Genomic DNA, 15,067 nt, shown 5'->3' with positions numbered 1-15,067 from the left:
TGCTGCATATACATATATATATATATATATTCCTTCATGGTAATATATATGATGTGTATTGGTACTTTATATGTAAAAATGTTCATTTTTATATATACAGGCACAGATATTCTATAGAGAGGCACTCACTACCTCATACATAGCCATCTCTCTATAAAAGGTAGTGAATTAATTGTGTGACCGGCTTTGGAAATATAAATATCTGGAGTACTAGAGACAAGTAAATGCATTGTGGTAATTATTTCCAACAATCTGTAAAGTTTCCCTGTCTCCCTCACTATAAAAAGACTCTTTCATATATAAGATTCAATAGTTCCCCAGGGCCACAACAAAAGGATTTAAAAAAAAATACTATAGCCCCTACTCCTTCCTCCATCTGTTCCTTGAGTGCTAGTCAGGAATCTTAGAAAGACTATTTGGTCCTGCTAGAAAGAATGCTTCCATTGAAGCAAATGGTTCTCTAATGCCCATAAGAAGTAAATGCAAGTCCCTGGACACTTAATACATTCCCAGGGAGCATATTTCTTGCCCAATACAATTGGGTTTACAAGGAAATTTAGAAACCAGAGCCTTTAAATACAAATTGAAGAAATGTGGCTTAGAAATTATTATTGTGGTCCTTGGTCCCGATCAAGGTGCATCAGAGTGGGAGCATCAGCCTCCTTTGTAGGTCTTCAGGTGGATTCAGTAGCAGAGACTGGGAGAGATGACATTTTAGGGACAGATCCTGGCCCCAGAGTGGTCCTCTATGGCTAATCATCTGGATGGGGCTATCTCCTATTTTAATTTAGTTTAGAGGAGGAATGATGCAGTAATTCAGTGTTAAAAGTGACAGTCCAACTTTGGAGTCCTCTCTGGCCCCCTTGAAGCCCCCCTTCTTCAGTACCTCCCCTTCCCAGAGGCCATGGAATTCTAACACAGTTGATTGAGCAATTCTCTCCACTCCATTCCTGAGTGGATTATGAGGGTGAGTCAACTTCTAGTTTCCAGATCCAAGGGCTAAATAGGATTTCCCTTTGGAGTTTGAGGGAAGGCACAGAAAAAAAAAACCCACCAACCAAACTCAGTGCCAAGCTCCTCAGAGGCTTATTGCCATAAGATGGTCATTGGAGGCAGAACCAATTAATTAGCTCAGTGTGCTGCGTTCAGCTGAAGCTGACTTACTAGCTTTTCCTTTTCCTTCTTTCTGTTCTTGGAACAGAAAGTCTTTCCACCTGGAAGAACTTTCTTCTCCCTCCAGAAGCTAATGGGAGGAATTTAGCTAAGTGAAGACATCATTTTGAATTTATAGGATTTGAACCAAGTCTCCCTGATTCTCAGTGTCACATCAAACAAATACCTCAGCTGCCAAACCTTGGTGGACATTTTATTCCATGGTTATTTTTATTTCTAATTTTAGTGACCCTCCTCCTTCCCCTACCAGCACAGAGAGGACAAGCTCCAGGGCCTATACTTGGGAATGGTCCTTCTTGCATGGCACTCTAATATCTTGAACACTGATTTTTAAAATGAGGTTTTGGTCTGAAAAATGACTATAAATTGCCCAGCAGAGTCCTTTCCTTTTTTTTTTCCACACTGGCCTTTTCCTCGACTTTGCTCAGTTTGAAACCAAAGATGTTTTTCCAACAGTTGGAAAACTCCATCTGGAGCCTGACAGTCCAATGCTGCTTTCTCTTGCCTCCTCCAATCCACCCTGGAAATTAAGATTCCACAATTGGAAATTGGCTGACAATTTGGTTGCTGATGTGGGAGGCAGATGGTACTGAGGACAGGATGGATTCCAACTAGCTCCTCCATTCCAGGCTTGGCTTGGAAGGGCCAACTCAAGTGAGAACTTGAGTTTGACAGCAGATTGTCAATCTGACTTGAAGAAATATCAGCAATGTGGACATGTTTAGTCCAGAGGGGCTGCTTTTGCAGAGTTTTCTCTTTTCCTTATTATAAGCACATTTTCAAAAACATGAGAAGTTTTCCAGTGGCACCACTGATCATTTCTTGATTTTAAAGCACCGAATTGGCCACTTGAGATCCTTTAATTTTGCCAACATTTCCTCTTTGGCACTGCAGATAATATTAGGAAATAGAAGTGAAGCCTTTCAGTACTGATCTACTTCCTTCATTGTATCCCAGGAAGATGCCCCCACATAGTTAGAAAATGGTTGGGATAGTCATTTCTAAACGCATCCCAGCAACAGGGTGATATTAGGGGAAAATGAGGTCCAGAATGCGATGCTGGCCCAAGGACTCATTTGGCTTCAACATCATAATCAGAGCCCAAGTTGAAGGCACTTTATGATTTGGAAAAATTGCTAATTAGCAACTCCAGGTGTTCACACCCTGTTTTGGATTGGAACTTTTGAAAAGAAGGCAAATTTGTCCTCTGGTGATACGTGGCAGGTTCAGGCCAGGAGACCTCCTGAAGCATCACGGGAAGAGGAGACAGTTTACTCTATGCGTTAGCCTTTGGAAACACGTTACTCAGTTGTCTTTTATGGCCAAGGAAGCTTCAGTGGAGGCCACAAGGTGTCCTAACTGGTCCTTCAATCTGGTTCTAGTGAATGCTGCCCAAAGCTGTAGAACCAGCTTGCTTACTAGACAGGGCTTCCCCCTGTCCCTTTCTCCTCGATCCTGCCTCTGCAGCCATCCAAACTCCTCCCAGGATCCAAAGAAACTGGCGAATTGAAATGACAGCATTCTCTATTTCAATTCTTAATGAGAGCATTCTCCCAGATTTTTGTTGACCAGTTGCCCTTCTGTACGATTCCACTAGATGTCCTCACAAGGCTGCTTTTTGTTATCATTAAAAGTTACTTGATTGAATGATGGGGCTCTGATGTGGGAAGAACAAATAGTGGAACACTTTAAAAATTTTTAAAGAGCCACCTTAAGAGAGAGAAGCACCTTGTCTTGCCAGTGATAAAACGAGAGTAAAAACTTCTATACCTATCCTAAAGAAATCCAAAGTTAACTTCTGCATTTGAAATAAGTCTACTTGGATTTTAAGTGGTTTATTGCTATCTACAACTTTATCTACCCCTTATCCCTACTCCAGACTGTACCTAAATGCAGCAACAGACTTAAAGATGTAGCAGCATTAACTAATTTGAAATAATAATTGATTAATTTAAAAGAAAAAGGGGCATCAATTATTCACTTTTCACCAAAACAAAACTAATGGATTGAAAGGAAGCAGAGACAGAGAAGGAATATGCTTTGATCCCAAGTTGTTGCCTCCAAATTTTTATTCCTTCTCTCCTCTATTTAAAATTGAAGGAAACAACCATTATACGATCTCAGAGATCCCACTCATCAGAGGGGAGATGTCCAGTTGTATTAATTGGTAAAAAAACATAAAACTAGTCAAACCCCAGATGCCCTGGGCTTCTCTTCCTGATGGACACAAATTGATGCTAAAACCTTATATGGCCCCAAGTGGGTGTTTTTGAGGGCTTAGCTCCATAGATCCAGGCTAGGGTTAGGGGCAAAGGAATGTCCAGCTGGAGAAGATTGCCCCAAAGAAAAGTTTTAGAATATTTCCCCAAGCCTGTGCAAGGTAGCTTCTCTCTCAGCTAATGGTCATGTGGGGCAGTGGTACTTCTTACAGAGAGTTTGATCAAGTGTGCTATTCACCCATCTTTAATCATTTCTGTATTGTCTTCAGTCCTCTAACGAGTCATTCTTAATAATATTGTGTGATGTTGGTTTATCCCTTTTAATTATAATACTGTATTCCGTGTGAGTGTCATGTGGCTGGGGAAGAAATATACAAGAATCGCATGTTGTCCTTTTTAGAAAAAATTACATGTATTGTTTGGCTATAAGAATGCATCTATAATGGTTATCTTTTTACAGCAAGACATTTTTGCTGCTTATTTTAACAGGTTAAAGCCTGTTTCCTGCATGCTAACAATATGAACTTTCAAAATGATGCATGGTCTCCAGAACAACCAACTTAAACAGTTAAACACAGTCCCTAACAAAACTTTGGCTTTATATGGTGCTTGACTCTGAATCCTCCAGAGTAGGAGATATAAATTGCCTTGTTCTTTGGGTTTAATTCTTATGGAAAGAGCTCCCAAAGTTTGTCCTCTATCTACCACACTCCCTCCCACCATTATCATTCTTCCTTTACTCTTAAAGATGGTATCTAAATATATATATATATATATATGTATATATATATGTCAGTTTCTATTAATGCACATAGAAAAGGTGGCATGGAAATGAAAACCAGGAACTCTTGCTAATGAACTTGGTGTTCCTCTCTTCTATTGTATAATTTGATTTCTTTTTTAAAGAGAAAAATAATTTTTAAAAATACATTGAAGGTATACCCAATTATTCTTCTTATCCATTTGTAATTATAGTAATTAAAAAATTTTAACATTCCTCTTATAGAATGAAGGAGAAAAAATCAAAGGCATATTTCCTAGTTGGGGCAGTTACTCCAAAGTCATCTTTAATGAAATTACATGAATGTTGCACCTATCCCTCCCTGCCTAAGCACCACTCACTGCTGTGAGTTGGCAACAGGAGGAGGTTGGCTGGGTAGAGCATCCACCAGTCTCTTCCAATCCCTTCATTCCAATACTACAGTCAAACCTTTTTCCATAAAAGCTAAGCTCAGAGGAATGATATACCATGCAGTAAGTGAGGTGGTTGCTGCATGATGATCCATCCAAACAGCTGTAAGATAACTCGACCAGCTAGGATGCTAAAAGAACATGTCACTAGAAATGTGAGCAAAGTTTAAAGGAATGGAGTTGCTGCTGAAGAGATCACTCATTCATCTCCCCCAGTGCCTGTTTTTCACAATCATAACGTTACCCTTGCTTGACAAATATACTGTATGGCAAGTCATAAAGGTCTTAGAACAGGACTTGACCCATTTGAGAGATTTAAACCTCTCTTCCTGGTGACTGTAGCATTCAAGGAGGGCAAAACCACAAGCCATATTTTAAAATAACACCGCCGCCATCCTAGGGGGAGAAAAGGAAAAAAATCCCCTCTGGTGGAACCTGTGGGCAGAAGGAACAGCCCTTTCGAGGATTTAGCTTTTGCCTAAGAAGTTGCAGCTGAGCAGCCCAATTTTCTATGCAGAGAGAAGCAGGCCAGTTCATGTTAAGTGATTACCAATGATGTGCATCTGGGGCATCATGAAAATATAAGACCAGAGAGCCTCTCATGCTCATGTTACAATATGGATTGGCTTGGTGGATTATAGTGGGAGTGCCACAGAAAGACCTTCAGGGATGCCAAGACAGCTTTGTTACCTTGGCAATTTAGGTTTTGACCTGCAGTCTCTACAGACAAAATAATATTATTTCTTTAGGATGGAACCACCTTGATGCTTAGATCTCAAATGTAAGGTTTTGGTTTTGTGGTTGACGAAAAAAACAACCCTTCTCCATATATTTACCTGCCCCTCCTTCATTAAGAAAAACAAAACCAAAAGAAGTTAATTTCTCACTAATATACTGAGTTTATCTATATGAATAAATGTGAATATATATGACTTTGTAAGCCATAGCACTTATATAAATAGCTTTTTTTTTTCTTCTGGATTTTGTAGGGGGGTGGAGATAAAAACTGATGTGATTTTCAAATTTTCTCCCCTTGAAGCAAGAAATACATCCTTGAGTGGCTAAGTACATTCTGGTGGACCAACATCCCATATGCTTACGGTGATTTCTTATTTGTGAACAGCCTTTAATGTCAAATATGCAGCATTAGCCAGGAGTAGCTGCATTTCTTATATGGACAGATTTGGATATTTGTTCTGTCAAGAGTAAATTTAAATTCCTATAGGCATCATGTAAACTCACTCCCAGGAAGTTCAGCAGAAACATCCTCCGATTCTATATTAACACGTAATCGTTTTGCATCTAATTTAATGAAAGCTGTCCCAGGCTCTGCCTAATGCTAAGAAATAGATGGAAATTGGAATGCCTACATATTAGATATCTTTTGCATTTTTGAAAAAAGAAATCATTTCTTGTTCCAAATTAGCAATTAATTGATTGGCTGTGTGCATGTTTTGCCCTCCTATAGTAATCAGGCCAGGGGGAAAATGTTGGTGAGATTCTTCTGTCTTTAATTTGTTCTTTTCATAGAAAAACCTGATTGCAATTAGCCATTCTCTTTTCCTGTGGTCACCCATTTTACCTTGAGGGGAAAATAGAACATACGACAGCCTCGGGGAATCCAAAGACAATTTATCTTTTCCCTGTTTTCTTGACGTGCAGCCAAACTGTTATCGATAATCTTACTGCATTTTTTTTTTTCTGGGTCAAGACTGTTAACATAAACTAAGGCCTGTATTAAATCCCATCAATTACCTTCCAGCTGCCTTGTTATGTATAACCTTGCCATTAACCTGCCGCTCTTCCTCTCCTCCCATCCAACCACATGGTTATAGCCAAGATGTCCATCTACAAGAGAATAAAAGTGGCATGTTGTTTTGATTGCGGACGTTCTGAGCGTGACTGCTCTTGCATGTCAGGCAGTATGCATAGTATCATGGACACCCTTGAGAGAGCCTTCCCACTTTCTTCTGTCTCTGTTAATGATTGCTCCACCAGTTTACATGCCTGTAAGTTTTAACACCAACACATGATGTTCCGTGTCTTGTGTCTGTGGTTTTATCATCCTCGTCTCGTGCTGTGCCCTGTGGTTCCTTGAGTTTTGAAGGCTGATGCTTTTTTTCTAATGTCATCGCTTTTATGGTCTTTTTTTTACTTTTCTTTTTTTTCTTTTTTTACTGTTCTATATTTCTGTGTATCTGTGTTTATGCCTTGGAAGTGTCCGATTTCCTTTTTTTGTGATTCATTCATTTGCTTTGTGTGCTTCTTGACAAAGCAAGTCTTTGCAATAGCTCGAAGGACTTAAAAGAGTGTGGTCTATTGATGTTTTGTTTTATTTCATACATGTAAGGGGCAATTGGCTCAACAGTAGAGCAAACCCTTTATTGATGAAATCAGATGAATAAAAGGTCTCGGTTTCAGGACTGTCTATGCCAGTTCTGGGTTTGAATGACATGCAGCGGGCTAAGGGAATCTCTCTCTACGAGCATCTTGAGATTCAAGAATTTCTCATGGGGCAATTTTTCTGTAAATTTTAAGTGTTTATAAATATGTTCTATCAGCATGATGTACCTTGGAGGGTTCCCCTTCTCATGAACACCCCAAATTCAAAACATCATTCCCCATGGTGGCAGAAAAATTGTGAGGCTATAGAGGAAAATAATCTTAGGGCCCCCCAAATTAAATTATAATTTCTGTTCCAAATGGGAGCAGAACATTCGGGCACTTAAACAAAAGAAAATGAGAACTATGATGTTTCATTCATCAACTTCGATAAGACTGACTCCTTGCAAACCTTAGTTAGCAGTGCTGAGGCTATGTCTTGGCTCATTTTAATAGAGCAATATTCCTATTAGATTACTACAGGAATATCAAAATTTCACGATGAAGTCATGTTGTATGTATTTCAGCCTGGTGGCAGAACCAGGGAGACCACAGTGCTACTTATTAGGAAGCCCATGGTTTCCATTGTCCACATCATGTCCTTTCAATGGTAGCAAGAGTCTGGGTATTAGTGATGTGATCCTTGAGGAGTTTTTGTTTGGTATTTTTGAAAGCATTTGAGTAAGTCAAAGGCCATAATACTCTCTTGGTATGTTCTTTGAGTCTTCCTTCTTTTTCCTCTTTTATATCCATTTGAGTTGAGTTCTGATTCTATTCAAGCAATTTCTGCCTTCCTTTCTGGTGTCACTGCCACCAGACTTTCTTAAATAGGTGCCAGTACATGGCTTAATCATACCTTGGGCAGATATTCATTTTATTCCTCTCCCCATCTGCAGAGATGAGATGAAATGGTACCTACGCTAATTAGTGGAATGCTCACTGCAGGAGGATTGCCCAGGAGGGTCATACTATGCTTAATCAAGCCCAATTCAAAATGGACTTTTAGCTTGTACAGTTGGGAGGGGGAAATGTTAAGCATGGATAATGTGATGGCCAAAGAAAGACTTCCAAGGCCTCCCGAGTAGGAGAAAAATGCCATTGAAGGAAAGGGGACATAGTACTCTCCCTGTTTTATATTTGATGCTGAAATCCAGGTCCATCTTATAATATGCACTGCTTACCAGGATGGATGATATTAGAGTTGCTTAGAATAACTTGATTTGGGGCAAAAAGGCATCTTCTAATTCATAAGACTACTTGGGAGAGTTATCTGTCTTCTCCATAATGATGCCAGCTGGCAAGATCTATTCTTAAAAGGTACATCAAATGAAGGTTGCAGAGAGTGACTAAAGGGAATTTTACTCTGTTCAAATACACAGTCAGGGAAAGGCTCCAAGAGTCCTTTTCCTTTCAATAATTGGTCTTTAAAGGCATCAGGGCAGATCTCACTGAATTAATTATTTTCTTCATGAAACCCAAGCAAAGCTGAAATCTCAGGCAAAAGAAGGTATCTGCTTTCCCCCCCCCCTTTTCATTCCTTTAATGATCAAAACTACTACAACTAGGACAATTCCTTATCTTCCATATGCATAGAACTGATTAGGTTATTCCTTCACTAAGAAATCTCTAGTGTGTCCCTATTGCATATCAGGTGAAGTTCAAAACTAGATTTCCTGAAATTTAAGGCTCTTCTCATTCTGGCGATGAGTGATGATATCCTTATGACCTTGTTTGATATGAAACTCTACCATGTTATGCATCTTTCATCCAAAATAAATTCTTTGCCCTTGTCTATGCCCTGGGCTTCCCTGCATCCAAGTCTTTGCTGACACTGCACCGTGTGCCTGAGAAACCTTTCCTCCCTATTTTTGCCCAAAGAATTCCTACCTTTCAAGCTCCACTCACATCAGTACCACCTACTCCCAGAAGCCACATATCCTATCCACAACTGATAATGAGCTTTGGCCACACTATCCATTAGGCACTTATTGAATTATGTTTGGTGCTTAAATTTTGAGCAGAGAAATATTAGAACCAGATAGTACTTACTAGGACTGGTTTGTAACTAGAATGGTATATGTGCAAGAGAAGGATGGGTGAAGGATGCTCTTCATAAGATGGAATGAAGGACAATGCAAAGGACAGACAGCAACAAGCAGATAGAAAGGAGACTGTCAACCCCCCTCTTACAAGACTGTGAGCTTCGCTTGAACAAGAACAGTCTCACTTAAACTTTCCATTTTGCCCCAATGGCTAGCTCTGTGGCCCATAGAGAGTAGATATATTTTTTAATGATAATTGAAATGATTTTCAGAGCAGAGGAGCAAAAAAAGAGACTTGGAGTACACTGGGTTTTGTTTGGGGAGGACTACCACTATGATTGATGGAGTGAAAATAATCATCTGCCACTTGAATTGTCCTTTTCTCAGAGCCTCCTGTTTCATGCAGGGTGTACGCTTCTGATCTCCATCGACTTTTTGATCCCCTAAACCACAGCCAGGACTGACTGCCTTTTTAAATATTCCCTCCTTTCTTGGAAGAAAGGAAACAGCTCCTGTGGTCAAGGCCTGGCCCTGGTCTCTTCCCACCAGACATAGCAAAGTAAATGACTAGCCTGCTTGGGAAATGCTAAGGGGTATAATTTTTACCATATCCAAGGAGAAACCATATTTTGGAGCATTTCAGTAGCTTTCCAATTTACTCCAAGCTTCAGTTGGGGGGAGGGAGGGAGGCTGGGTGGAGGTGAGGATTAGGAGTCAGAGAAGACAGCATTTTGGATTGTATCTCCCTGTCCACCCCGAAACATCCTGAGCATGAGCTCATGGCCCTCCTACCTCCCCCAAACAGAACCACGGCAGGGAAACATGCAGCTCTTGGCTGCACATTGAAGCTTTAACTGGTATTGACAGCTCCGAGGGGATTTTGCCTCTTCTGTTTCACTGGCCTCCCCCAGTCATCACTCCATCAAATGAAAGCAGATTTCATTCTTCCCTGTGTGAGACCACTCACCTTTGACTGTTAATAATAAGTAAGAAAAATCAATACCAATTCGAGCCCCTTCATGAACCCACATAAGCCTTTCTTCTCCCATTAAAAACTATCCATCTACATGCAGAATTTTACTGGCAAAGCTTCAATTGAAATCACAGGGCTTCCCTAGCCCTGCCGTGGGGTCGGGTGGTACCCATTTTGACAGAGCTAGTTGACTCAAAGAATGGTGGTGAGAGTCGACTTTTCATTAAATATGAGCAGATGTGAAATGTAGAGTGTTTGACGATTAAAAATGGCAGGAGAAGGGCCCTTGAATCAAAGTGAGGTCAGATGGGCGGATCAGATTACCTCTCTTACATTCTTTAGTTGTTCGGAAAATCATTCTGAATTAGTGTCAGCACAGCCCTGATGGGTTTTGCCCTTTGTCTTTTATGCTGGGACTATATTGTTTCCCAAGACACTCATTAAAGGTCATTATACTATTACGGAGCTTGCTTTGGTCACAGTTCCCCAGTTGGACTGATATGCTTCTAAGATTATTTAATGCACTTTTTTTCTTTCTTTCCTTCTTTCTTTTTTTTCTCCTCCTGTTCCCTCTTTTAGTCTCTTCCCTCTCTCTTCCCTCTCTCTGATTCTTACTCTTTTTAAGGAAAAAAAGCCTTTCATTTCCAAGGTTCTTTAAATAGAAAAGCAAAAACCCTCCATGATATGTTTTCTGTAGTGGACATAGAAAAAGGAAATTCTCAGAGGAGTGTGAATGTCTTCAAAGTATTCACAATGTTTGTAAAAATCTGTCTCATTGCAGAGATTTATGCTTGTTCAGTGTGTATTTTCCTTTTGACATGCTTAAGGGACCGACCAAGCATCTAGCACTACCGATTCTATCAGTGACTACCAAAATTTCACTTTAATGAAAGAAGAACCTTTTATTTGGGGGATAATAGTGAATTAGACACGACATCAGACTCACTAAGTATAAGTAGGGCATCGTAGAATCCATTTTTAATGAGACATAATATCTTTTCTGGTGTTCTCTGGCCTGAGTATCATTTATCTCAAATGGCCATGTTGAAGTTGCCACCATAAGGACCAATTCCAGCTCAAGTCTCTCCAGAGCGAGCCACGTCTATGTTCAGTGGCATATAAACACGTATTTGTTTAGTTTCATTAAAAAAAATTGTGGTTTTAATTCTTTCCAAATTTCCCAACAGAATTTGATAGAATGGCCTTCCTTTCTGTTTTGGCATTTGTACCTATTATCTCTAGGATCTAATAGAAAGGGACAATTAAAATGATGATCCTATGACAACAATAGAAACCAGACTGACTCAAGCTTGCTGAAATGAATGTCACATGATATTTGTCCCAAACCTCCTGTAATGTTGCCATAAGCAAGCAAAACCATTTGCTTACAAAAGAAAACAGACCTTAATATTTTTCTTTTCTTGAGTCCCAGCTAACATACACATGTGATTACTCCTATCAATGTTTAAAACGACAGAATTGTATGTATCCTTTGGCCAACTATCACGCTAATTTTAAACCGCGTGTGATTTTTACTTCTCATGTAGGTATAATACAAGGTGCCATTTAGTTTAGTGAGTCATTTAGCTCAGAGAGTTCACTTGAGAGAATACAAATGTCTCATGATAAACATGGAAGACAGGATGGACAGGACATCATTTTAGTGTCAACTGTAGGCTTGCCATATAATAAACAAAAATCAACTCATCTTCATCAGCCCTTGCTTTGTGTAGGCGTAGAATTAACAGGTTGTCAATAGCGTTAAAGCCACCCAAGTGAAATAGAGGCATTTTTGAAATACAGTCAGATAATGGGGGAAGAAAGAAGATCTGGAGACTTGGGGAATGACAACAGCACCAAGAAAATTACTAAAAAGGGACTAAAAAGGGACTATGTGGACAGCCAACAAAATTGGTGGAAATAAGACAAAATAGAATAAAATGCTTAAGAAGTCCATTTTTGTTCTCCATTTTACCTCAACTCCAGTGTCTCATTATAGTGTATATAAAGTGAATATATTTGCTGGTAGATTCCACTAAGCTGGACAGAAGTTTGTATTCAGAAGCCTATCCCAGCTAAGATCAGAGAGCCTTATCACCAAATGACTGATAAGCAGGAGGGGATTTTTTTTTCTCTTCCTAAGGATCTCAGGAAACCTCTTTTCTAAAGACTATTTAATTGGCAGCCCTATGAAAGGAGGACCCGCATGGTCTTCTGAAATGATAAAGGAATTATTTTTATTCCTTTATATGCAGTTTTAAGTGACTTTTTTCTTTGTTCCTATATTCCAGTCTTGCTTCATTTCTCTACTGGACAATGAATCTCACAAGTTGACTTCCTAATGATACTGGAAGGGAGAGTCATGGGTAATTCAGACCTGATCCTTTTAATTACTGAATTCCTTATGGGTGCATATTCGTTCCTCCAGAATCTTCCTGGGTCTTTTCTTTTTCCTACTTTCATACCCAGAAAGGCATTTTTTCACACACACACACACACACACACACACACACACACACACACACATATATACATACTTGTACAACAAAATACTCCCTGACTAAAATTTCCTTCTCTCTTGGTACTGACTCGCCTCCTCCTGACTCATCCTAAATGTTTTGAAATTTGGTTCTTGGGGATTTGTGGGAGAACCTAGGTAAATGCTAATGTCTCACAAAGTAAAAGAGATAGGATCATCACCATCTGGTCCTGGCAGGTCAGTAAAATGGTCTAGACACTGGAGCCTGTCCGGATACTCTATTGCCAGCCATTGCCAATTCTAATGAGATGGATAGATAACTCATCCACCAACTTTTCTTGGGTGGCATTTAGCAATAAACTGTTCTGATGATTATCTCCATTTGTTCATATGTTTGAACAATGCATGAAATGTATGCTATAGTTGAATTACATGAGGACTCAACAGCTAACTTTTAGAAAAGCATTAACAGGTGAGAGAAGTATATGGTAGAGGAAGACCACAGAAAACTTTGGTGGCTCCTCTTTACCCTTTGTTCATGGTCATCTTCCCTACTAGAAGCATAGGAAAATGACTAGGGAAAGAGTCACCTCTTTGGGGACAAACTAGTAAAGATGTTGCCTGCATCCCAGTGGACTGAGCCAAGTAAAGGTCTTATGCAAGGTGACATGGAAATTATGTTTGCATTTTTATATCCTGAGTGTGGCTGGTTGTCATGAAACTCACCCTGACAGTTCTTACCACCAGGCAGTAGATTCTTCATCTTACCTCCTTGGTATTGGACAGATGCTAGCCAGTTAGCTCTCCATCTCTCCTCCTCTTCCACTATCTCAAGTGACAGATGCCAGGGCTGGCTTGGTTTCCACTTGAGCATTTCTGTCATAGCTCTGCCTTGAGCCCAATTCTTGACCTTTACTATATGAAATTAAGTCCTGATGAACAAGCAGAGGTTTGAATCAGAGCAGGCTTAGAGCAAATGTCAAGTCAGTCTCTTGCTTCCCTCTTCCACCTGCACAGGGAAAGTAGATTAGACCCCTAGTCTAGAGTTTTCAGCGCCTTAGGCTTTATGGGTCTGGAGAGACATAACTTATTAACAAAGAGTTATTAAATTTTTATCAATTTTACAACACAATGTAAATGCCTCCTATGAATCTACATTGTATTCATTATCATTTAAAACGTTAATTAAGTCAAAGTTGCATTTAATTTCACTCTAAATGGGCCTCTGGGAAGAGGCTTTTAGAAACAGCTGTGGGAGCAAGTAGCACACTGAGGCTAGGAAATCCTCCATGCTGCTTTTAGGATAGCCTCCTAAGCTGATGACTGCTGCTGGTCTACAGCTAATTGGCTGTGATGTGATTGGCCAATGTGTCCAATCTGTATCAGATTGATGATGCTAATGCAAAGCTAGTTGGGAGAGTCTTACAAGGCACCAGATTCATCACACTTGGCCCTTTCTCTTGCATCTCTGCTAAAAAGAGAAGACATTTGGTAGTGTCTATCTACTCTCCGTCGCATTTATGTTTCTCCCTTTTCATTTGGTTCTAATCCCCGGGGTTTGTTCCTTTCTTAGTCTCAGAAAGAATCTTGCTCATCTGGGCTTCATCAATTTTTGCCTTTTGAGTAAAAAACAGCAGCATAGCCCAGTTTAAAATAATGCTTTTTGGTGTGGAGTGTATGGGCAGGATGCACGTTAGCCATAATCACTCATTTCATAGGCAAGAAGAGTGGAGAGATCTAATGAAAGAGTTCTTACTGTTTCTAGTGGTTGTCATTTTTTGGCAGTCCGGTGACACCTGTGGACCCCTTCACAGAATGTTGTTTTTTTAATGCATAAAATAAAATGAATAGAATTAAGAGGAAACCAAAATTTAGTGAAAATTATAATGTAACTTTGTTAAACTACTTAAGTTCATAGATCCCTCACCAAGGGGAAGGTTTGTAAGCCCCTGGACTAATGGGACCCATTAGAAAACTGACTTCCTACTTTTCCCCTTGGTAGGGCTTTTTTGCCTTTTCTTAGATATCCTCCATTCAAAACTAACTTCTTCTTATATAGTCTGATAATACTATAACATCCAAGAACCCTAAAAACTTCTTAATACTTGACAAGTAATCAGATAATCTATTCTTAATAATTACAAAAGAAACTAATTGTAGAGTTCCAAAAGCAATCCTAGTTTGCTTTTTAAATTTAATTAATTGCTTCAAAACAGTTGAATTCTATTAGTTAAATGTCATTGGTTTTATTCTCCTTAACTGACCTAGCAGCCCATTGGGATTCATATTTGCTTAGGAACTGTTCAGTGGTATTTTCATCTCATTGTGGCAGAATTTACATATATAGCCGCCAGGCATGGAAACCAACCATGTGGGAGCCATTACACTCTGGCTATTGGGATACTTCCTTCAGCTTCTCCCCACTTCCTCCAGGTCTCCTATCTCAAAGGGAGATAAGCAGCTTTGGCTGGGATGAGGGCAAAGGGGAGCTAGGTTGTTCTCTCATATCCTTTCATAAAGAGAACAGCAGGCATAGGACTAGGAGCTATAATGAGAGCAGGTTTGTACACTTGTCTGGGTCCTAGCACCCCTCTCTACAGACAGACCT

General features: G+C 39.7%; 1 protein-coding gene across 32 annotated transcripts in view; it reads left to right on the top strand.

Annotated features, from left to right (window-relative positions):
- Nucleotides 1-15,067, top strand: part of KCNMA1 (potassium calcium-activated channel subfamily M alpha 1) — a 936,156-nt gene that overhangs the window by 771,884 nt on the left and 149,205 nt on the right. Inside the window, exon 19 of one of the 32 annotated variants that reach the window (XM_056820112.1) lies at nucleotides 6,419-6,592. The exons of the other annotated variants lie outside the window; for them this stretch is intronic. Coding sequence (XP_056676090.1) covers nucleotides 6,419-6,592 — 174 coding nt within the window. The remainder of the gene's footprint in view (nucleotides 1-6,418; nucleotides 6,593-15,067) is intronic. 32 annotated transcript variants of the gene reach the window in all.

This window comes from Monodelphis domestica, chromosome 1 (genome assembly GCF_027887165.1).
Source record: "Monodelphis domestica isolate mMonDom1 chromosome 1, mMonDom1.pri, whole genome shotgun sequence".
NCBI classification, from domain to species: domain Eukaryota; kingdom Metazoa; phylum Chordata; class Mammalia; order Didelphimorphia; family Didelphidae; genus Monodelphis; species Monodelphis domestica.
The sequence above is the reverse complement of the archived record's forward strand: the minus strand, read 5'-3'. Positions and strand labels throughout refer to the sequence as shown.